Source organism: Lampetra planeri, chromosome 2, assembly GCF_965212315.1.
Source record: "Lampetra planeri chromosome 2, kcLamPlan1.2.h2, whole genome shotgun sequence".
Classification (NCBI taxonomy): Eukaryota; Metazoa; Chordata; class Hyperoartia; order Petromyzontiformes; family Petromyzontidae; genus Lampetra; species Lampetra planeri.
Window position 1 is genome coordinate 23,779,294 of NC_136108.1, and position 24,841 is coordinate 23,804,134.

The 24,841-nt window shown below is 53.6% G+C and overlaps 1 protein-coding gene across 2 annotated transcripts in view; it reads left to right on the forward strand.

The window, feature by feature from the left end:
* Positions 1-24,841, forward strand: part of LOC144730297 (sodium-dependent neutral amino acid transporter B(0)AT1-like) — a 164,893-nt gene that overhangs the window by 77,630 nt on the left and 62,422 nt on the right. For both annotated transcript variants that reach the window (XM_078610997.1, XM_078611006.1), the window contains 3 exons: positions 20,434-20,574; positions 21,009-21,146; positions 22,323-22,504. In XM_078610997.1, coding sequence (XP_078467123.1) covers positions 20,434-20,574; positions 21,009-21,146; positions 22,323-22,504 — 461 coding nt within the window. The remainder of the gene's footprint in view (positions 1-20,433; positions 20,575-21,008; positions 21,147-22,322; positions 22,505-24,841) is intronic.

Below are 24,841 nucleotides of genomic sequence, written 5' to 3' on the forward strand. Positions count from 1 at the left end.
AAACTTCATTAGGGCATGTATATGTGCTTTCTTGAGCAGGGGGACCTTGCGGGCGCTGCAGGTTTTCAGCCCTTCACGGCGTAGTGTGTTACCAACTGTTATCTTGGTGACTATGATCCCAGCCGCCTTGAGATCATTGACAAGATCCTCGCGTGTAGTTCTGGGCTGATTCCTCACCGTTCTCATGATCATTCCAACTCCACGAGGTGAGATATTGCATGGAGCCCCAGGCCGAGGGAGATTGACAGTTCCTTTGTGTTTCTTCCATTTGCGAATAATCGCACCAACTGTTGTCACCTTCTCACCAAGCTGCTTGGCGATGGTCTTGTAGCCCATTCCAGCCTTGTGTAGGTCTACAATCTTGTCCCTGACATCCTTAGAGAGCTCTTTGGTCTTGGCTATGGTGGAGAGTTTGGAATCTGATTGATTGATTGCTTCTGTGAACAGGTGTCTTTTATACAGGTGTAGTGACAGAGAAAGGTCACTACTGTGTCGGCCCGTACGAAGGCTGGGGGCCCCAAGGGGGTGCCTGGGGGGTCGCGTGGTGGAGGGATCCGGACCCTCCCAGAGGTGGGGGAAGTGAGGCGTGTCCTGGGAAGGGAGGCGTGGCCTGAAGAGAGCCAGCCACGCAGGGGCGGAGCCAGCCACGCGAAACCAAATATAAGCGTGGTGTGAACGCAGAGCGAGGCTGCTGTTGTACTTTACTCCAAGGTGAAGACATCTTCGGTCGTCAAGTCCCGAGTTGTCGTCCTGGGCCAGGCAGGCCGTTGCCTGCCTGGTCCAGTCTGTGTCGTGTTCCAGAGTGTTAGTGAGTTGAGGAAGGTGGTCACCACCTCATGTAGAGTGTTATATTATTTACCGTTTAATAAATAGTGTTGCCTCCAAGTTGCGTGTGTGTGCACCTAATTTGAACCTACTACATTTGGCGTCAGAAGTTGTGGAAATATAAATATTGCTAGGTGTTATCCTAGGGAAGTAAAATGGGCACACGAAAAACAAAGACAAAACTCATCTGGACGCCTTCGTACGACGGGGATGGTGTGACGACCATCCTTCGGACAGCCCCGGGGATGGCAGCCCCGGTGACAGAGGGAGAGAGATGGCGCTGCACGCGGAGCGGCGGGACTGTCATCGCACCGCTGCTTCGCCGCCATCGGGAACGGAGCGATGGAGCCGCGGGGAGAGGACACCGTCGTCTCTGCGGGGGCTGGCGGGGGGAGGCCCAGGCATGCGGGCCACGCGGTGGGGCCGCCAACTCGGTGGCTGATCGTGGCGCGGTTCCCGCCAAAACGCCGCTCCCGCCAACTCGAGGGCTGGTCGGGGCGCGGTTCCCGCCAAAACGCCGCTCCCGCCAACTCGAGGGCTGGTCGGGGCGCGGTTCCCGCCAACTCGAGGGCTGGTCGGGGCGCGGTTCCCGCCAACTCGAGGGCTGGTCGGGGCGCGGTTCCCGCCAAAACGCCGCTCCTGCTGCCGAAATGCCGCTCCCGCCGACATCAACGCCTGCAGAGGGGGAGTTCCAGCCTTCTGCTCGAGCGCGAGAGGTGGATGGGTTCGCAAGAGCAGGCCGTGTTCACCATGAAAGATTCTTCGGGCTGTTCCAGTGCTCCACCTTGCCGCCCTCCGCTATTCACAGTTTGCCAGGCGAGTCGTGACATGACAAGCACCCGGCCCCAAGAAAAATAATAATAATCTTCACCCATCTTACGTGCGCCGGGTTGCGATCGCGTGTGTTTTTTTTTTTAACTCGCTGGTTTGCGGAGCGTGTTCGTCCGGTTGTGTGCGTGATAAAGTGACGCGGCGACCATGCGGGTTTCTGCTTGTAACAAGTGTTGTTGTTAAATACGGCGTCGAGATCGGTATCTTCTGGGTGTAGTTAATGATTAATTCGTGTTGGTGTCCCGAGCTCCGTTGATATCCTGTATGTTGCAGTGTTAATGACTCGTGTTGTTACATCGTTTTGTTGCGAAATCGCCGTTGTTATTGTGTATACTGTATGGAGTTTCGCTCGTGATTGCCACGTGTAACTGTAAGAAACTTTGATCGTCATTGTTGCCAAGGTACAGACCGTATGGAGCTTTGCTTGGAATTGTTAACAGTGTATGGAATGTTGGGTACTTGCTTGTGATTATTTACTATGTACGGATTGTCTGGAGTATTGATTGTGTGTGTTGCCATGTGGGGACTGGATGGAGCATTGCGCCAAATGATTCACTGTACGAATTTCATATACTGCATATACTGTATTAATCAATTTGGCGATTCTTGGGGTTTGTGTATAGTTTTTTTGCTCTCAAAATTCGAATGCCCTGAGTCCCATGGTTAATGTTGAAGGAGATTTTGAAATGACAGGTTCGATTCGTTTCAAACTCACTGGTTGGTTCCTGTCCGTTGTTGCACAGATGATGTCTTTTGTGCGAGAATGCTCCTTGTGTTCTACATGGATCGGGGGTCCGTTTCCGTTAATTGCCGTCAAATTGCGTTGCTCTCCACTCGGTTGGTACAGCTGCATGCTGCAATGCGAGTCTCGGAGATGATGTGTACGGATACGGGATGTGAGGTGTATTGTTGTGACCCATTGAATATTCGGGATCGTCACAAATTGTGCGTACCTGTTCGGCATTGGATCAGTTCTGTGGGGGATCATAATTCAAATTGTATGTGTTGTGATGGTGTTAAATTGTGATGGTGACATGCGGCCAGGGATTTGGAATTGTGCTGCTGGCTGTCACCTATCTTGGGGCGCAGGTCCTGACCAGGATGGCCCAGTGAGTGTTGCGTGTCTAACATGAACGTTGTGGTCCCGTCATGCAATGGCTGACGGCTTGACCTGACAGCCCGGAGATTGAAACACTCCGTGGCATGTCTAGCCTAGTGGGCTGTGCGCTCACAGGGCTCGGAGAGTGTGGTCCCGTCATGCAATGGCTGACGGCCTGACCTGACAGCCCGGAGATTGAAACACTCCGTGGCATGTCTAGCCTAGTGGGCTGTGCGCTCACAGGGCTCGGAGAGTGTGGTCCCGTCATGCAATGGCTGACGGCTTGACCTGACAGCCCGGAGATTGAAACACTCCGTGGTATGTCTAGCCTAGTGGGCTGTGCGCTCACATGGCTCGGAGAGTGTGGTCCCGTCATGCAATGGCTGACGGCTTGACCTGACAGCCCGGAGATCGAGACACTCCGTGGCTTGTCTAGCCTAGTGGGCTGTGCGCTCACATGGCTCAGAGAGTGTGGTCCCGTCATGCTGTCTTGACAGCTTGACCTGACAGCCCGGAGATCGAGACACTCCGTGGCTTGTCTAGCCAAGTGGGCTGTGCGCTCACATGGCTCAGAGAGTGTGGTCCCATCATGCTGTGTCTGATGGCTTGACCTGACGGCCCGGAGAGTGAGACACTCGGAGGTGTGTTGAAACAGTGGGCTGGAGATTCGTAAGGTTCAGGTGGAGTTGTCCTGTTACGTTGGGACTGTATCCCTCAGTTGTTAGGGTGCATGTTGTGCAGTGAGTGAACGATGGGTCGTCTCGGCTTGGTCGGTACAGCTATATGCTGCGATGCGAGTCTTGGAGAGAGACTGGGTTAAAATCCCACCGATATGGCCGACGCGTGCTGCTGGTTGTGACGCCGCGTCGGAAAGGCGGTGGGGTGGTAACATGGAAATTCCCCCCCCGATATGGCCGACGCGTGCTACTGGTTGTGACGCCGCGTTGGAAAGGCGGTGGGGTGGTAACATGGAAATTCCCCCCCCCGATATGGCCGACGCGTGCTACTGGTTGTGACGCCACGTCGGAAAGGCGGTGGGGTGGTAACATGGAAATTCCCCCCCCCCGATATGGCCGACGCATGCTACTGGTTGTGACGCCGCGTCGGAAAGGCGGTGGGGTGGTAACATGGAAATTCCCCCCCCCGATATGGCCGACGCGTGCTACTGGTTGTGACGCCGCGTCGGAAAGGCGGTGGGGTGGTAACATGGAAATTCCCCCCCCCGATATGGCCGACGCGTGCTACTGGTTGTGACGCCACGTCGGAAAGGCGGTGGGGTGGTAACATGGAAATTCCCCCCCCCCCGATATGGCCGACGCGTGCTACTGGTTGTGACGCCGCGTCGGAAAGGCGGTGGGGTGGTAACATGGAAATTCCCCCCCCCGATATGGCCGACGCGTGCTACTGGTTGTGACGCCACGTCGGAAAGGCGGTGGGGTGGAAACATGGAAATTCCCCCCCCCGATATGGCCGACGCGTGCTACTGGTTGTGACGCCGCGTCGGAAAGGCGGTGGGGTGGTAACATGGAAATTCCCCCCTCGATATGGCCGACGCGTGCTACTGGTTGTGACGCCGCGTCGGAAAGGCGGTGGGGTGGTTACATGGAAATTCCCCCCCCGATATGGCCGACGCGTGCTACTAGTTGTGACGCCACGTCGGAAAGGCGGGGGGATGCTAACGGGTGACTGTCATTGCATGCGTGATTCTAACGGGTGGGGGGGCTGTGCTGGAGCGTAAGTGGGTTAGCCAGTTTTCATGTATAATTGTTGTTAATTCCCCGTTTTCGATGCGGTTCCCTTTTACCCTCGTCGATTCTGTATATATTATGTGATTGTATTTCTTATCGGTCGCCGGTCATTTATTGATGTTGTCGGTTCGGAGGCACACCTTTTCGATGTTTCACAGTTGTGTTACAGCCGGGGACGGCTGTGTGTTTATACAGGAGGGGGTGATGTAGTGACAGAGAAAGGTCACTACTGTGTCGGCCCGTACGAAGGCTGGGGGCCCCAAGGGGGTGCCTGGGGGGTCGCGTGGTGGAGGGATCCGGACCCTCCCAGAGGTGGGGGAAGTGAGGCGTGTCCTGGGAAGGGAGGCGTGGCCTGAAGAGAGCCAGCCACGCCGGGGCGGAGCCAGCCACGCGAAACCAAATATAAGCGTGGTGTGAACGCAGAGCGAGGCTGCTGTTGTACTGTACTCCAAGGTGAAGACATCTTCGGTCGTCAAGTCCCGAGTCGTCGTCCTGGGCCAGGCAGGCCGTTGCCTGCCTGGTCCAGTCTGTGTCGTGTTCCAGAGTGTTAGTGAGTTGAGGAAGGTGGTCACCACCTCATGTAGAGTGTTATATTATTTACCGTTTAATAAATAGTGTTGCCTCCAAGTTGCGTGTGTGTGCACCTAATTTGAACCTACTACACAGGTAACAAGCTGAGATTAGGAGCACTCCCTTTAAGAGTGTGTTCCTAATCTCAGCCTGTTACCTGTATAAAATACACCTGGGAGCCAGAAATCTTTCTGATTGAGAGGGGGTCAAATACTTATTTCCCTCATTAAAATGCAAATCAATTTATAACATTTTTGACATGCACTTTTCTGGATTTTGTTGTTGATCTGTCTCTCACTGTTCAAATAAACCTACCATTAAAATTATAGACTGGTCATTTTTTTGTCAGTCGGCAAACGTACAAAATCAGCAGGGGATCAAATACCTTTTTTCCCTCACTGTACACACACACACGGACACACGTACAACTTCCCCCACAGCAAAGAGTGAAATCAAAGGAAGTGCCGTTCCTTTGTGAGAAGGCGAGCCGAGGGGAGAGAATTTCAGATATAAACAGATATACCAACACACACAGTTTAGTGCTGCGATCGGCAGGCTCCGGGAACCTGCCCCTGTGACAGGCACATCGTCAACGAGCTGCATCAATAGAAGCCACGAGTCTACAAAGTCAACACAAAGAGTTGAGTACTGCCAGCGGACGAGCAACGAGTGCGATCGAGCACCTTCAAAGACAAGTGTCGTGCCGACTCAGCTCATCCAGCAGTGAAAAGAGCTGTGGGAGCTACTGCCTCCCGATTCCTCTCTGTGAGACATAACTCTCGGCTGGCCCCCTGGTCACCTTGTTCATTCAAACACCTTCCGCGTGCCTTCCCTCAAACATTGGTAATAACTACCCGCACGCTACTGCTTAACTCCATGCACGCTCCAGAAATGGCATGGCAGCTGGGGGTCAGAGGTCAGAGGGCAGCAGCGTTGCTCGCACACGCGCGGCCGCCGTGAGCGGGTGACAACGCTCGTTTAAAGGGGCCGTGGAACAGATGTTTACGGTGGGTGTGAGCCCTCAACGCAGCACGAGTTTCCACAGCGACAGAACGGAGCGCGCACCCGCGAAAACACCCACGTTACGAGTGTACACACACACAGCACCACGCGCTTTCACACGCTCGTCGAAACCACACGAGGCTGCGATTAGTTATTAATGATTTATTACCGGCCGACTGTGATTCACTGTTCAGTAAGTAAGGATCGGCAAGGCAGGCCTACACTATCGCCCGAGGGTCTGTACCCGATTTATCTAATTTGATGGGCTCTAAGCGGTGTTGGTTTCCCTAGACTCAATCCCAATACTCTCTTTCCTCTTACTCACAGTTAGATGCGTACGGCGCTCCGGTGGTCTCGTCCTCGCTGCTCACCTCGACGCGTCACACGGACATTCGAGTGGCCGAACTGGAGACCGTCCCGAGGGCTGACTTTCGGAGCAAGAGACTTCTACCTTTCTGCGCCCCCCTTTTATGGCTAACCCACATCAAAGATAGCCGCCGTCGACCCGAGGGTCTTCTCGGCCAATCAGGTCGTTGTGCTTGTTCAGCCGCACACCCGGTTTCCCTAACAAAGGGCCCCCCGCTGACTGCGGTGCCAGCGGCGGCCCACGAGCACCCTTGTTATGCTAATCAGCCGCGGTTTCCGTAACAAGGGGCCCACCGCTGGCTGCTGCGCGGGCGCGGTCCACGAGCTCATCTGCTATGCTAATCAGCCGCGGTTTCCGTAACCAGGGGCCCGCCGCTGGCTGCTGCGCGGGCGCGATCCACAAGCACATCTGCTATGCTAATCAGCCGCCCACCCTGGTTTCTCCCGTCGTTCGTGGCTGCGCCCCCCCTGCCTGCCTGCCGATCTGTGTGTGGGGGTGCGTTTTAACTGTGGTGGCTGGATAGCCCCCGCCGTGACCATGTAATTGCAACCCAGGTCACAGCGCCGCGGTGCGAATTAGCATCGGGGGAGATCGCCCAATTCCCTGGCCGCAGGAAACAGTGAAGATTATCCCTATGAGGGCTTCCGGGTGAAAACCTGTTGGCCAGGTGACCTCCCCTCGGAGCTCTATGGGGGGAAATGTGTGAGGGTGTGTTTATGTGGGGGACGGTGAGGGGGAAGCGGGGTCGGCCCCGTCGCTTGGTGGTGGCGAGGTCGTAGATGGGGCGCCCGCCGAGCGGCTTCGCGGCGGCGGCATCACATAGCCCCCCGAGGGGCCAGTCCCTGTCCCGGGTTGACTGGAGCACCTCGCCTGGGTCGCACCCACGAGGAAGCGCTGCGGGGTCCGGGGGATCTGTCCGGACCTCGTGGCTGGTCTCAGGGCGGGTGGCTCCGTCCTCTGGGGTTCCTGCCGCGGCCTTCTCCTCCACTCCAACGGCAGAAGGGTTTAGGGGCCGTCGCCAGCCTCGTCTCCTGACTGGATCGGGACGCCTCGGGGTCGGGGGCCCGGCGGGGCCCATGTAGCGTGCGAGGCCCCCGAGCACGGGGGGTGCGGGTACCCCGGGATTTCAGGGCATTCGGGCGGCGGGGTTCTCCCTCGCCGGGGCCACTTTCCATGGTTTTAAGCGGCAGACGTTGACCACCGTCTCTCGGCCCCTCTCCCCGCCCTGGATGAGTACCGTCCAGGGGGAGATCTGCCGCACCACGGTCCAGGGTCCTCGCCAGTAGGTCGTCAGTTTCCCCACCTGCCCGGCCCCAAAATGAGGGGTGTGTAGCCACACCTTAGCGCTTGTTGGGAATAACGGGGGCTCCATGCGGGGTCGGGTGCTCTGTTCCTGCCGCCGATGCGCGGCTTCCCCTTGTGGGTATGCTCGGCCTCGGGCCTCCCGCAGGGTCTCCATCAGGTGTTCTACGGGGCGGCTCCCTTCCTCCGGTTGGGGGGGAGGAACGCCGAACAGCAGGTCTGCGGGTAAACGAGACTCACGGCCGAACATCATTAAGAACGGGGTTTGTCCCGTCGACGTGTGTACGGTGGTGGCGTAGGCGAATAGGGCGTAGGGGAGGTGTTCGTCCCAATCCCGTTGATTTGCGGCTGCCATACGTCTGAGCTTCCCCGCTAAGGTCTGATTCATGCGCTCCACCATACCGTTCGCTTGGGGGTGGTACGCTGTGGTTCGGTCCTTCTGGATTCCGAACTCTCGGCACAGCGCCTGGAACAGCTCGGCCTCGAACTCGCTACCCTGGTCGGTGAGGACTCGTTCCGGGATCCCATGCCTTAGTACGTAATGCTCCACGAATGCCCGGGCCACCACAAGGGCCGTTTTGTCAGGGATGGCCACTGCCACGGGGTAGCGGGTGAAATACTCCACCGCTACGAGGATATACCGGTTGCCTCGATGGGACCGTGGAAATGGCCCCTGTAGGTCGATCCCGACCAGCTGGTTTGTGCGGCTGACGCGAAACGGCCTTAGGGGTACCTGATATCGTGTCGGTTTCGGTCCGCATTGCTGACAAGCGCGGCAGCCCTGTACCCAGGCGGCCACGTCTTGCGTCAATTTGGGCCAGAGATACTGGCGATGCAGGGTCTCCCGAGTGCGCCGTTCCCCGTCATGGCCCCCGAGCGGGTGGTCGTGCACCAGCCGTAGCAGCTGGGGTCGCACGTGGGCGGGAACACAGATGCACCCCGGTTGGCCGGCCTCTGTTAGCTCTCGTACCACCCCGTTCTGCACACACAACCGGCCGTACAAACCACTCCAGGGTCCTGGCAGGGCGTCCTTCTTCTCTCATAGGGCCGCTTCCACCGCCGCAAGATCCGGATCCCGCTGCTGGGTTCATCTCAGCTGCTCGTCGTCCAGGCCCGGGAAGGCGCAGCCGACGTCCTCTTGGATCCGTCCGATCGGGGCGGGGTGGTTCGTCGGGTCCTGAGTCATGAGCTCCACGATCGCTGGGCGGTCTGCTGGGCTTCCGGCTTCCTCCGTGGGGGTCTCTGTGGCGCATACCGCACTCTCTCTCACCGGGGGGGGGGGGGGGGGGGGGGGTCAGTTGCCGCGGCCTCCCGGGGGTCCGTTGCCCGCCGGCAGCATCCCCCCGTGAAACACGGGCAGGCCTCCTCCCCCCTTGTTTTGGCGCACACCGCGGGCCACCTCGATAAGGCGTCCGCGTTTGCATGCGTCCGCCCAGCCCGATACTCGATTTGCAGGTTGTACTCCTGCAACTGCGCCAGCCACTGGGCCATCTGCCCCCGTGACTCCTTGAATGGAAGAAGGAACTGCAGAGCATAATGGTCCTTGCGCACGCGACATTTCCTGCCGTACAAATACGGCCGGAACTGCTTACATGCGAAAATCACAGCGTACAATTCTTGGCGGGTCACGCAATAGTTCAGCTCAGCCCCACTCAGGGTCCGGCTGGCGTACGCGATGACCCGCTCCGTCCCATCCTGCACCTGCAACAACACCGCACCCAGCCCGCTGCTGCAAGCGTCGGTGTCCAAAATAAAATCGGTGGTGAAATCGGGGAAAGCCAGGGTAGGGGTGTGGGTGAGGTGGTCTTTGAGGGTGGTGAAGGCCGTCTGGCAGGCCCCCGTCCACTGATAGGGGTTCTTAGGGGAAGTGAGTTGGGTGAGAGGGCGTGCAATCTCGCTGAATCCCTTTACAAATCGACGATAATAAGTGGCGAGCCCCAAGAATGATCTGATCTCCGTCAGGTTCCTTGGTCGTGGCCAATCCACAACGGCGCATACCTTCTCCGGATCGGTGCGCACCCCTGCCTCGCTGACGCGATGTCCGAGGTACCCCACCTCGTGCTGTGCAAGGTAACACTTACGCGGCTTGAGCTTGAGATGGGCCGCTCGCAGTCGCTGAAACACCTCCCATAACCTGGACCAGTGCTCAGACAGAGATCTACTGAACACTATCACATAATCCAGGTAAATCAGACACTGTTCCCACTGCAAGCCCCGCATCACCAGCTCTATCAGCCGCTGGAACGTCACGGGCGCGTTGGTGAGTCCGAAAGGGAGTACTCGAAACTCGAATAGTCCCATCGGGGTGGTGAAGGCGGTTTTTGGTCGATCCTTTGCCGCCATCTCTACCTGCCAGTACCCGGACGCGAGATTGAGGGTGGAAAAACACCGCGCTCTGGCGAGGCTGTCAAAGGTGTCGCCAATGCGGGGTATGAGAAAGGCGTCGCCGAGGGTGACCGCGTTCAGTTTGCGGTAATCGACGCAAAACCGGGTTGACCCATCCTTTTTCGTTACTAGTACCACCAGGGCTGACCAGGGGCTTGCCAAGGGCTGGATTATGTTATCGCGGAGCATGTCCCCGACCGCCTCCTTGATCTGGGCCCGTTCGAGTGCGCCCACTCGGTACGCGGGGAATTTGATGGGTTGGGCTGCACCGGTGTCAATTTGGTGCTTAAAAAGGTCTGTCCGACCCACGTCCGAGTCGTGTTCACTGAACACGTCGGCATACTCCCGCAGTAACTCGCGCAGCTGATCGGCCTCCCCCTTAGGTAAATCTGCCCAAGGAATGTGTAACGCGTCGAGCAGGGGAACGACCTCGGTTCGGGGAGTCGGGCCGACTCGTCAGGCCAGGTCCTGGTCGCCCTTGGGGCAACCGGGGTCCTCAGCCCAGAGTGCAAACACTGAGTCGTCAGAGTGGCGTGCGTGCAGGGGGTGTACAGTGGCTATCGGGGTGCGCTGTCGCAGTATCGCCGGGGTTCTGTGAGGGTTAAACATCCGCATAAACAATCGGCCCCCATCTGCGTTTACCAACGTGGCTGAACCCACCACCCCATACCGTTTCGCCAACTCCGGGTGGGGGGTTAGCATTACCTCACCCGATGGTCGGTGCGTGTGATCGGTGGAGGGTGTTGTCACCGGTACCAGCATCTCGGCGAGTGGCCCGATGGTGACGCCGTCACCAGGGTAGCGGCCACGGGTGTGAAGAGGGGTCGATTCGGCTTTTGTCCCAAGAATGGTATCCGCTCCCCGCTGCTCTCCATGGTGGCGCACCACTGGCGGGGTTGCACGTTGAGTCCCAGCTTTTCCAGTAGGTCGGTACCTGCAATACACTCGTGGCACAACACACTCGAGACGTAGAACTCCTGGGTGCACACCTGGCTGCCTATGCGGACCTCTAGGGTGGCCCTCCCCAGTAGCCCCATTCCGGCTCTGCTCGCCGTGTGCAGCGCACGGTCCAGGGCCTGCAGGCGGCTCACATCGACCCCGATCATGCTGCAGTGCGCCGCGCTCACGAGTGAGGTTACCGCCCCCGTGTCCAGCAAGATCTGGGTACACCGCCCGTTGACCTGCCCTTCCACCAGCGATGTAGCCCCGTGATTCCCGCCACCAGTTCCCGCAGCCAGTCGCCAGGAGTCGCCGCGTTCCTTGGTGTCGTTGCTGGAATCTGCGTGGGGGTCACTCGCTCGCTATTATCATTACAGCTTGTTTGTGTCGGGGCTACGTAGATTTCACCCCCCGGTGGTCCCCTCTCTAGGGAGGCCTTAGTGTTTGACCTAAGCTCTTGTCTAGCTCGGGCGATCTGAGGACAGTCCCTCATTCGGTGCCCCCGTTGGTCGCATATATGGCATGCAGGGGGAAGGGTGGCGGCTCTGTAGTAGGCTCTCTGCCAAATCGCTCCTCCCCCAGAGCGCCGCAGCTCATACTCTGCTTCTAGTCGGGCTACCCTTCCAGTTAGCTCCCCCACCTCGGACTGGATGGTCTCAAAGGAGGACTGCAGCTTGGTCATACTTCGGCTCATTTTATGATCTACTTGGGTTATCCTCTCACCGACTTGGGTTACCTTATCGTCCATTCCGTTTACTCGGCCGGCGATATCTCCTATGCCGGTCTGTATCCCGGCTACTCACCCTGGGGTTGTCTCGCGGGGTCTCTGGGGCTCCCTTGCCCGTCCTCTTCCGCGATGGCGAGCTCCTCCTCCTCTTCCTCGTCTGGGAGTAGGCTTTCCACGGCGCACTCCCGTCCCCTCCCTCAGAACTGCGTGCGCTCACCAGAGAGTCTCTCGCATGCACGCGCGCGCTCGACAAGGGTGTCAAAGGGAAGGCGTGCACAGTCTACATTGGGCTACCACCACAAGGTGTGAGCCAAATACCGCTTCATCCTCTGGGCGGCGAGATCCTCAATAATCTCTGTCACATACCCCGAGTGTGCGATCTGTGTTAGCGAGTGCACGTCCTCGGCGTAATCGTGAAAGTCTTCGCCGGGCTGGCGGCGTCGCGTCTCTAAGGCCGCCTGCACCTCCTCCTCATTACTTGCGCCGAAGCGCAGGTCGAGCCGGCGTATTACTTCCCCCCACTGTGTTTGTGTGCTTGCGGGTAAAGCTGCCCGCCCATCCAAATGCATATTAAGCTGCTGTAACGCCTGCGCGTCCGTCCAGCCATTAATATCTTTAGCACACGTCATGCTGCGGGCGAACAATTTCCATGAAGGAATCCCTCGCCCGGTGAATACATGTCTTACCTTAGTGTGGGGTGAAGCGCCTCTCTCCCTTGGAGGTGCGGGGGATCATCCCACTTCTGACACCAATTTGTGGGGGCTACTGCCTCCCGATTCCTCTCTGTGAGACATAACTCTCGGCTGGCCCCCTGGTCACCTTGCTCATTCAAACACCCTTCGCGTGCCTTCCCTCAAACATTGGTAATAACTACCCGCACGCTACTGCTCAACTCCGTGCACGGTCCAGAAATGGCATGGCAGCTGGGGGTCGGAGGTCAGAGGGCAGCAGCGTGGCTCGCCGTGAGCGGGTGACAACACTCGTTTAAAGGGGCCGTGGAACAGGTGTTTACGGTGGGTGTGAGCCCTCACGCAGCACGAGTTTCCACAGCGACAGAACGGAGCGCGCAGCCGCGAAAACACCGACCACCCACGTTACGAGTGTACACACACACAGCACCACGCGCTTTCACACGCTCGTCGAAACCACACGAGGCTGCGATTAGTTATTAATGATTTATTACCGGCCGACTCTGATTCACTGTTGAGTCGGTAAGGATCGGCAAGGCAGGCCTACACTATCGCCCGAGGGTCTGTACCCGATTTATCTAATTTGATGGGCTCTAAGCGGTGTTGGTTTCCCTAGACTCAATCCCAATACTCTCTTTCCTCTTACTCACAGTTAGATGCGTACGGCGCTCCGGTGGTCTCGTCCTCGCTGCTCACCTCGACGCTTCACACGGACGTTCGAGTGGCCGAACTGGAGACCGTCCCGAGGGCTGACTTTCGGAGCAAGAGACTTCTACCTTTCTGCGCCCCCCTTTTATGGCTAACCCACATCAAAGAAAGCCGCCGTCGACCCGAGGGTCTTCTCGGCCAATCAGGTCGCTGTGCTTGTTCAGCCGCACTCCCGGTTTCCCTAACAAAGGGCCCCCTGCTGACTGCGGCGCCGGCGGCGGCCCACGAGCACCCTTGTTATGCTAATCAGCCGCGGTTTCCGTAACAAGGGGCCCGCCGCTGGCTGCTGCGCGGGCGCGGTCCACGAGCACATCTGCTATGCTAATCAGCCACCCACCCTGGTTTTTCCCTTCGTTCGTGGCTGCGCCCCCACCGCCTGCCTGGCGATCCGTGTGTGGGGGTGCGTTTTAACCGTGGTGGCTGGATAGCCCCCGCCGTGACCATGTAATCTCAACCCAGGTCACAGCGCCGCGGTGCGAATTAGCATCGGGGGAGATCGCCCAATTCCCTGGCCGCAGGAAACCGTGAAGATTATCCCTATGAGGGCTTCCGGGTGAAAACCTGTTGGCCAGGTGACCTCCCCTCGGAGCTCTATGGGGGGAAATGTGTGAGGGTGTGTTTATGTGGGGGGCGGTGAGGGGGAAGCGGGGTTGGCCCCGTCACTTGGTGGTGGCGAGGTCGTAGATGGGGCGCCCGCTGAGCGGCTTCGCGGCGGCGGCATCACAGAGCCTGCAGCTGCCAGCGGACGAACGGCGAGTGCGATCGAGCACCTTCAAAGACAAGCGTCGTGCCAACTCAGCTCATCCAGCAGTGAAAAGAGCCTGCAGCTGCCAGCGGACGAGCGGCGAGCGCTATCGAGCACCTTCAAAGACAAGCGTCGTGGTGACTCAGCTCATCCATTAGTGAAAAGAGCCTGCAGTTGCCAGCGGACGAGCGGCGAGTGCGATCGAGCACCTTCAAAGACAAGCGTCGTGCCGACTCAGCTGCCGCCGAGCGAGAGAGAGAGCGAGGAAGCTGTTTGTATGACAAGCCCACACTCACACACCCACAAAGCATCGCCCGGCATCTGCTTAACGCAAAGAGCTGAACAAGGAGACAAGACCACCAACACACCCATAACGCACATATCGGGAATAATAATAAGAAGACTACTGATAAGAGTGCGTCATATATTAGCTGATCATGAAGAACATTGCTGCAAATTGAGTTACGTGGATACGGTCGTTTAGAAGTATTTTAGTCATTCTCTTTGTTAATTGCATAACTGTACCAATTAATTAATTGATGAAACTAAACATTTAGAAACCTACGTTAGGAATATACACACTCAGAGGGAGACTATTGTATTAATACCCTTCTTTTGATCACAGAATCATGCCCGCGAATTTATTGAAGCCTTAGCCAATTGATAAGCATTTGCTGAAGCAGGCACACTGCCGCACGCCATTGTTCTAAGACATTTCGTTAATTGCATAATCTTACCATATATGCTCGCGCTACTCTGAGGAATTAATCGATTGTTCTGTTACCCAGTTTAACAAACGTAATCTTTGAGGGTTAAATGTATGGATCAATGAGGAGAACATCTATAGGAGTATTGTGTTGACAATTCCAAGCATAAGAGTTCGCATATTAGAGTGTTATGTTTTTGGTTAGAAATTAAAATTGCTTAACACAGAAGTGTCTCAGTGGTGCCTTCCTAAGTTCTTGCATAATAATCTTAATTATGAGAACTGTATCCTGAGGTTAGATTTGAATTTGGAGACCTGACATAAAATCACTAAGACATAATCAGTAAATGTTAAAGCGAGAATCATTGTATTATCCCGATTGATAATACAACCCTAGACAACGAAGCCGAGCTTAATCAGCATGATTACATCACACTTGCATAACTTCATACCATCCATCGTATTATCCCGATTGATAGTACATCTCGAGACAACGAGGCTGAGCCTAATTATAATAACTGCATACATTAGCTTAATCGCATACATTTGCTTAACTTAATACAATTATACCTCCATAATTAGCATACATGATGTGCATAATTACACTCATTAGCATAATTTAGGATAATTCCACATTTTTCCATTATCGTTTACTTTTTAATATTTTTTATTAATTTTTCAAGACCCGACATATACAACAGACTGCCACAAGATCCACTCAGCACTACGTGGGACGACACTACAGAGTGCTCCCGATGTCTTGTGACCCTCATTTAATTATCTAAAACTTAATATTGCTTAAGTCAGGTTTATTTACAACAGAAATGTGACGAGTCAATTAAATATATAATCTCTTGCCACGGCAGATCTCTCGCCTACTTCAACAGTTTTTTCTTACTGTGGTTGTCCCACCTGATGACGATTACTTGTGTTGCGTTCGAAACGTCGTGATCTATTATTTTTCTACTTACGTGACTTTACCGAAAAAACCAAAGAGTAGTCACCAAAGCTTCAAATCAAGATTGAGTCAATTAATTTAACATGTAGGCTTTCACGACCAATATTATGCATAATAATGTTTGTTTTTGGGTAAGATCGCGGAAATATAAATGTGTCGCTAACCCACCACCACCGGACACAGCCAATTAGTAAGTTTCGTCACAAAAAAAACGTGCCAATTAGTTACTGCTTCGGCACACCGGTGTCTTGGAAGGTAAACCCGCAACATTTTTATTTTTGCGATCCAACGCAATAAACCCCTCTTTATTATGAAGGGGTCCATTAATTGGAGGTCACAATACATCTGGACCACACTGTACAATTCGGCTTTGTTGTTTCCATCTCCTTGCGTGCCATTCATTTATTTGTGTATTAACTGTTATTTTCCCGAGGGTTCTCATTTACTTGGTAATTAAACTATTTTTTATTTTACTCTGTAGGCCCACTGAGCTATATAGCTCTTTTTCAGAAGCTCTTGTGGAAATTAATAGCAGATAAAAATATAGTATGTATGTTGAACTTATTTCGCACCATACGTCGCTAACCGTGCTAAACGCAGGTTGTTTCTAAATGTGGAGGGAAAACCCGGAGAAGCCGGGGAAAAATCCACACGACCACAGGGAGAGAGATCGAGAGAGACACGAAAACTCCAAATATACAGCAGGCATCAGTGTCGGGATAAAACCCATGACCTCCTGCATATCAGGCGAGGTAGTTGACATCTCGGCAACGCGGTGCCCATAAACAATTTTATATATAAAAGTCTCCGCGCACGCGCTTGCGGGGGATTTGGCTCTCGGACGGTGGGGTTTTATATTCTTAGGTTTTTTCCGGTAAAGTCACGTAGGTAAAATTGTTTTATTAATAAAAGTTAAATAAAATAAAAATCACGTTTCGGAGGCAACACAAGCTTCCGTCTTCAGGTGGAACCGTCACAGCACGATAGCTGTATCAAGTAAGAGAAATTCCAAGAAAACAGTCCTTGTATATATACTGGTTGAGGGTGGGAGGAGCCAAGGTAGGCCCTGGATATTATTATTGTGAGGTTCGGTGCGGCTGAAGCACGCTGTTAGGAATGAGCCTTTGTTGTATAGACTGGTTGAATTCGGAGGTTCCAAGAATTGTTAAGGTGCGGCTGATGTAAAGGTGCGTGTAAATGGGACTGAGCCTTTTTTATGTAGAGGTGGTGCGGCTGAAACCGCTGCCAGAAATGAGTCTTTTTCTTCTTGGTTCTTTTGGTAAAGTCATGTAGAAGGGAAATAATAAAATAATAAAAATAAAACATAAAATATTTTATTCTGTTTTATTTTTATTATTTTTTTATTTCCCTTCTACGTGACTTTACCGAAAAAAACCAAGAAGATGAATCCCTGCAGTCACGAAAGCTTTAAATCGAAATTTAGAATGAGTCTTTGTTGTGTAGACTGGTTGAACTGGGAGGTTCTAAGAGTTGTTAAGGTGCGGCTGATGTAAAGGTGCGGCTGCTGTGAATGGGACTGAGCCTTTGTTATGTAGATGAAACATCACTTTGCTACGTTGCTGGGATTAATTCTAGATTTGCCAAATATGTGTGGTAAAACTTAAAGTAGGAAAACCAGTGTGTGAAAAAAGAAGAAGAAACTATACGGTAACTGAAGAATAGTGCCTGTCAAATAAGACGGTCCAAATATGTGTAGTTAAATCTTTTTGCATGGTTAATAACATCTTTCCAATGATTACTAAGTTTGTACCCATCATCACGGTTGAAATTATGTCTCTGTTTGTATATTTGGATGGCTTCGTGTACAAACCTTTGATGGTAGCCAGGAGGTTTGCAGAGCACCTTGGTCTCGGATGTTTCATCTACATAACGAAGGCTCAGTCCCATTCACAGCAGCCGCACCTTTACATCAGCCGCACCTTAACAACTCTTAGAACCGCCCAGTTCAACCAGTCTACACAACAAAGGCTCATTCCTAACAGCATGCTTCAGCCGCACCGAACCTCACAATAATAATATCCAGGGCCTACCTTGGCTCCTCCCACCCTCAACCAGTATATATACAAGGACTGTTTTCTTGGAATTTCTCTTACTTGATACAGCTATCGTGCTGTGACGGTTCCACCTGAAGACGGAAGCTTGTGTTGCCTCCGAAACGTCGTGATTTTTATTTTATTTTTATTTTACTTTTATTAATTTTAATTTTTTACCTACGTGACTTTACCTAAAAAACCAAAGAATATGAATCCTTGCAGTCACGAAAGCTTCAAATCTGGTGGGGTTTTAGACTGATAAATTTTGCCAGCCTGCACGCCCCAAGCCCCGCGGTGGGAATAGGCTATTCCGTTTTCACGTCCCTAAACTTTTAAGTCGTTTAATTAACGATTTAGTGCCATTCTTATTTTAATTATTTACTTCTTGCGCGACATCGACCGTACCAACTCACGACAATTGCCTGGGGGGGACGGACCCTGCCAAGTGATGCGCGTTCGCTACAGCTCACGGGGGACATTTTATTTTACGCGTTTTACATGGAATAAATATACACATCACGCTGCCGATTTCTCTTCACAGTGTGATGTCCTCTTCCCCCACCCCCACCCCAATGCGTGCAGTTACTGCTATAAAGTCCTTAGATATTAATTTAATATTATTAAAGCGCTTACATCGTATTATTCTGCCTCGGGCGGGGGGATGGTTGGGGGGGGGTAGCGGCCCAGCCCGCAGCCTGGCAATGTCTCACCTCCTCCGGCTTGCGAATCTAGGCGAGGCCGCAGGCTCTGCACGGGACGAGGCGTCACCACGCCAATGTAAATTTCACTTTTATTGCATCTTTCGCTAAGAACTGAGGTTTATTGTTTACTATTATGAAACTAATAAGTTGCCTAATATTACAATTATAATGTTCGTATGCAGAAACTAAAGTCGATGTCTGTGTGTGTGAGTCCATATGTGTTTGTGTGCGTGTAAGTCGATGGGTTTCTATATGTGTGGGTCCATGTCTGTGTGTAAGTCCATGTGTGTGTCTGTCTTTTTCAAACGGACAACGCCCCGTGTGTGTGTGTGTGTGTACGTACAAGTGTTGTGTGTGTCAGGCCATTTGTGTGCGTATCAGTCGCTGTGTGTGTTAGTCCACATGTGTGTGTAAGTCCATACGTGTGTTTCACTCGATGTGTGTGTGTGTAAGTTAATGTGTGTGTGTGAGTGGATGTGTGTGCATGGCTCCATCTCAGTGTGTAAGTCAATGTGCGTTTGTGTGTCTATGTGTCAGTCGATGTGTGTGTGTTCATCCATGTGTGTGTATCTAAAGTAGATGTCTGTGTCACACTCCATATGTCTATGTGTGTGTAAGTCCATGTATGTTTGTCTTAGTCGATATGTGTGTGTGTAAGTACATGTGTGTTTACGTCAATGTGTGTGTGAGTCCACCTATGTCTGTGTGTGAGTCGATATGTGTGTGTGAGTCGCTGTATGCGTGTACGTCGATATGTGTGTAACTCCATGTGTGTGTATCTAAAGTGCATGTATATGCGTGTGTGAGTCCATATGTGTGTGTGTGTGAGTCCATGTGTTTGTGTGTGTGAGTCGATATGTCTGTGTGTGTCAGTCCATGGGCGTCTGTTAGTCGCTTTGTGTGCATGGCTCCATGTCAGTCAGTGTAAGTCCATTTCTTTGCGTGTCTGTAGGTCCATGTGTGCGTGTGAGTGAATGTATGTGCTTTATTGACCTGCTCAAGGCCTATGATACCATCAGTCCGCCTGGCCTCTGGGTTGTTCTTCATGCTTTCGGAGTCCCTCACACTTTGCTCACGATCCTTAAGGACCTTCATGATGGTGAGCGACCCCACGTCAAACTACGTGGCCGTCAGTCAGAGCCATTCCCTCTACACCTTGGGGTGTTACAAGGATGTCCTCTGGCTCCACATTATTTAACATATCTTTGGACCACGTAGTTCGTGAAGCCTTCAATGGCTGTACCCGAGGAATTACCATTTGGTACAGATACAATGGGAGGCTGACCGATGCCCGGGTGCGGTCAAGGGATGCCTCCCTATTGCTCAACCATGTTATGTATGCCGATGCTCTGGTGATTGCTGCTCACTAAGAGGTGGGGCCTTACCATCAGCCCCACCAAAACTAAGCACCTGCCTGGGTATTTTGTACCATCGGACAACCCACCCCCACAACTCACAATTGGTGATGCGGCAGTTGTGGAGAGATCGGAGAGATTCCCATACCTGGCCAGTGTGCTCATGACCGGCTCCGGTTTAACAGCAGAGGTCTCACTCCAAATCAGTCGAGTGCCATTCTCTTTTCATTGGCTGCGTTACGCTGTGTGGAAGTTACCTGGTCTCTCGCTGCGCATGAAGCTCCAGGTCTTCTCGGCCACGGTAATTCCCTCCCTTCTCTACGCTTGCGAAGCATGCACCCCCCTAATGGAACATTCGCCGGTTACAAAAATTTAGGCTGGCCTGCTAACGATCCATCCTGGGTTTAACCATATGTGTGTGTGTGCGTCTAAGTCGATGTGTTTCTATGTGTGTGGGTCGAAATCTGTGTGTAAGTCCATGTGTGTCTGCTTTTTTCGCCCAGGCAACGCCGGGTACTCACTGCTAGTAGTTGCTATAAACAAGAGGATTTGGCCTTGATATATATAATTAATGTACAGCGTTGGGGATGCAATTAGCATGAATGACGTTGCTATATAAACGAATTTATTTTGAACTCTTATTAATAAAAAATTATGTTGGCTGAATTAAGGCGTTCATCCAGCACAGTGAATAATCACTTCCCCTCTCCTCCTCCATACAGGTGCGTTCCTCATCCCATATTTCATCTGCCTGGTGGTGGAGGGAATACCAATCATCCACCTGGAGCTTGCCATCGGCCAGAGGCTGAGGCAAGGCAGCGTGGGAGTGTGGAATGACATTCACCCCCTGCTCGGAGGCCTAGGTACGGTACCACGGCTCATATGCGACCATCTTACATATTTTGCCCTTAACCGATTCACCTCCCTTGCCACGTTTATGTTTCACTAGGGGCGATGTTGCTGTTGTTTGATCCCAATCGTGGAAAGCGTTGGTGCAACGGTTTGTGCACTGTGCTCGGAACCTGGCGACCCGAGTTCGAATCCCGCTATCACACCAGTAATAACGATTATCTGAATCGGTCCTGGGCGTCCCCTAGGTAGACTCAACCTTAAACGAGTACTTGGTACGGTGTGTAAACATCGCCACTGGGGATACAAAGGCAGTCGGGCGTGGTGCTGACCACCCACCCCCTTGTGTGCCATGCCGACCTTCATTGGTGCTACTCGCTAACAGCACTTGCCACATCAGTCTGTTAATAGATTATACGGGGGGCGGGGTCTTTGTCTTTGTGTGCAGGGGTAACGTCCATGCTGATCTCTTTCCTCGTGGGTGTCTACTACAACGCCATCCTCGCGTGGATTCTCTGGTACTTCTTCAACTCATTTGAGGAGCCCCTGCCATGGAAGAACTGCCCACTCAATGAGCAAGGAGATGGTGACTGGATACTTCTGATCTCCTCATTCATTCATTCACTCACCCATTCATTAATAAACATACAGAATAAGAATATTTGTTAATACTGGTGGAATCCGATGAGCTATGTAGCTCTTTTTCACAGATGTCTAGGAGGGGCATGGGGTCAGAACATTACAACAAACAATACAAAAACAAGATAGAAGTGCAAAGTATAGGAAAGGTAAACAAATAATTTAATAAACATATACAAATAAAACTAAACAATTTTATTTTACCAGGTAAGGACCCACTGATATATTAGTTTCTTTTTCAGAAGCAAAGAGGCCACAATTGATAGCTTAATGAAGTTGCTTATCACGTGAAAATGCATCATCATCACGATCCATGGGAAAATAGCCCGTAGGTATCCACTGCACATTTCGTTCCTGTCCGGATCGAACCACCCCCCCCCCTCTTGCATACCAGGCAAGGAAGTTAACATCTCGCCACCGTGTTGCTCCAAGCCAGTGCACTTGGAGATTGAAAAAGCCTGACCTCCGAAATGTTTTTGCCGAAAGCATGGCTGATAGCGGAGCAGGGTGCGCGAGCCTTTTTCATAAAATTCTCACTCACTCAAAGGAAACGTGTGTAATAGGTCACGTTGAAGTGCTACGAAAGAAGGGCCATTGCCGAAAAATGCTATTTTATATTTTTTCCTTCTAAGGCCATAACACTACTATTGACCAGAATGTTGATGGGTGTTTTTCACACAGACCCTGTGGAGTTGTTTTGTTGATTGCGAATGTATGTTGAACTTATATCGCACCGTATATATGGGTGAGATGTTAACTACCTCACCTGGTATACAGGAGGTGATGGGTTCGATCCTGACCGTGAAGCCTCGATATTTGGAGTTTGCATGTTCTCCCCGTGGTCATGTGGATTTTCCTCTGGGTCTTCCGGTTTTTCCCTTCACAATAAAAAAAAAAACATGCGTTTAAAGTATTTGGCTGCTATACATGTCCACATGATAAGCCACTTCGCTGAGGTTTCATTTGTGGCCAGGTCGCTTCTGAAAAAAAAGCTGTATAGCTCAGTGGGCCCTACGTGGTAAAATAAAAAAAGAGTTCAGTTCAGTTTTAATTGGAGGTGCGGGACATGCTGCCCATGGCAGCAGCGAATGTTTAATTAGTTTGTCAAACTGACCGCATGCAGACTACCTGCCAGAGTGCTTGCGGAGCCATCCCGTGGATCACTTCTGGTACCGTGAGACGTTAAACGTGACTGGCACGCTGGAAGAGAGCGGGGGCATCCAGTGGTGGCTCGGGCTGTGCCTCATGGCGGCGTGGGCCGCAGTCTACCTGTGCACGCTCCGTGGCATCGAGAGCACGGGCAAGGTGTGGGCAGCGTCCCCATGGAGGCCTGCAGACTCACATGGACGTAGTAACTCACGCATAGACCCATCGACTAGCACGGACCCACTGACCCACACATGGACCCAGAGACTCGCACGGCGCCACTGATCCACACATAGACCCATAGACAAGCAGGACCCATTGACCTACACATAGACCCAGACTCACACAGACCCACTGAGCTACATATAGACCCATAGACTCAAACGGACTCACTGACCCACACGGAGACCCAGACTCACATGGATCCACTGACTCACATATAGACCCACAGACTCACACGGACCCACTTATGCACAGAGAGACACGTAATACCAATCAGAGATCCACAGAGTCGCATGGACCCACTGACCCACACACAGACTCGGATGGACGCACAGATGCACAGAGACACTGTGATGCCGCCGCAACGAAGCCGTTCGGCAGGCACCCCACCCCCGACCTCGCCACCACCAAGCAACGGAGCCAACCCCTCGTCCCCCTCACCTCACCTCACATGAACACACCCGCACGCATTTCCCCCCCCCCCATAGAGCTGGAAGGGAAGGTCACCTGATCGACCGGTTTTTATCCGAGAAACCCTTATCGGGATTAACTCTCACGGTTTCTGGCGATCAGGGAATTGGACGGCCTCCCCCGACGCTACGTTGCACCGTGGCGCTGCGACCTGCCTTAAGATGGCATGGCCGCGGCGAGGGGCATTCGGCCACCGCGGTTGAAGCGCATTCCCCACACACACCACCCACGTGTCGACGGGGCAAGCAGGGGAGGGACGGGACAGCATGAGTAGCGGGACCGCAGGGGTTCTTGCGCATAGTCACGGATGGTTGGGATAATTACACTTGAGCGCGCAGGCACCATTGTTAGGGAGGGAAAGGGATTAATTAGAATTTACGCCGCGCAACGCCGCACATTGATTAGCATATCACAGGCGCCCGGAACCGCGGTGCGCGTGCTTGAGGACGCGAGCCCATTGTTAAGGAAAAGCTGAGGGCCACCGTCCGGCGCGGAGCCGCATCCCTTTGATGTAGGGAGGATAAAAAGGGGGGCAAAGGAGAGATCGGGTTCTCTTACTCCAGCGCCAGGCGACCAGACGCAGCTCCAGCCAGCGACCCGGACGTCCGTGCGACGCACCGAGGTACGCTGTTAGCACAAGGATCAGCGGACCACCGTGGACACTTAACAGTGAGTAAGGAGGTAAAAGTAGGATCATAGCCGATAAATCGAGAATAGATTCAGGAGTGGTAGAATAGGCCAGCCTCGTCGACTCAAACTGATTTAACATCAATTCGCAGGTAGCAAATAATAAATCATTAATAGCGAAGCGTGGCCTTGCGTGATCTTGTCGAGCAGTGGGAACGTGTGGGTGCGCGTGTGTACACAGTGGTTCGCCACGTGAGTGAGCGCTGCGTAGAGCGGCGCACGAGTGGGTGTCGCGTGTGTGCAGGTGTGTGCGCTCGTAGTGTGGGGGAAGGGGTTGGTGCGTCCGCAGGTCCCCGCTCCGTCTGTCGCCGCTGGGACTCGCGCAGTGTGAGGGCAGCGTCGTTCGCCCTCCGACCCCTGACCCCCGTTTAATAGCGCGTGATCCGTGGAGAGACAACGCAGCGTCTGCAGGTGAACGAGGGCGTGCGGCGAGCTATGCCTCTCACACGAGCTCGCGGAGGGACGGACCAGGGAGGGGAGCCGTCGGGCGATGAGCCCAGCGACGGCAGCAGCTGCTCGCAGAGCAGCGAGGGGTCGGCGCACGGCGGAGTCCCTGCCATAGGCACGGAGCAGGGAGGGACTTCGGGGACCAGCGGCCCCAACAACATACATCCCACTTCTGACACCATGTTGTTGGGGCCGCTGGTCCCCGAAGTCCCTCCCTGCTCCGTGCCTATGGCAGGGACTCCGCCGTGCGCCGACCCCTCGCTGCTCTGCGAGCAGCTGCTGCCGTCGCTGGGCTCATCGCCCGACGGCTCCCCTCCCTGGTCCGTCCCTCCGCGAGCTCGTGTGAGAGGCATAGCTCGCCGCACGCCCTCGTTCACCTGCAGACGCTGCGTTGTCTCTCCACGGATCACGCGCTATTAAACGGGGGTCAGGGGTCGGAGGGCGAACGACGCTGCCCTCACACTGCACGAGTCCCGGTGGCGACAGACGGAGCGGGGACCTGCGGACGCACCGACCCCTTCCCCCACACTACGAGCGCACACACCTGCACACACGCGACACCCACTCGTGCACCGCTCTACGCAGCGCTCACTCACATGGCGAACCACTGTGTACACACGCGCACCCACACGTTCCCACTGCTCGACAAGATCACGCGAGGCCACGCTT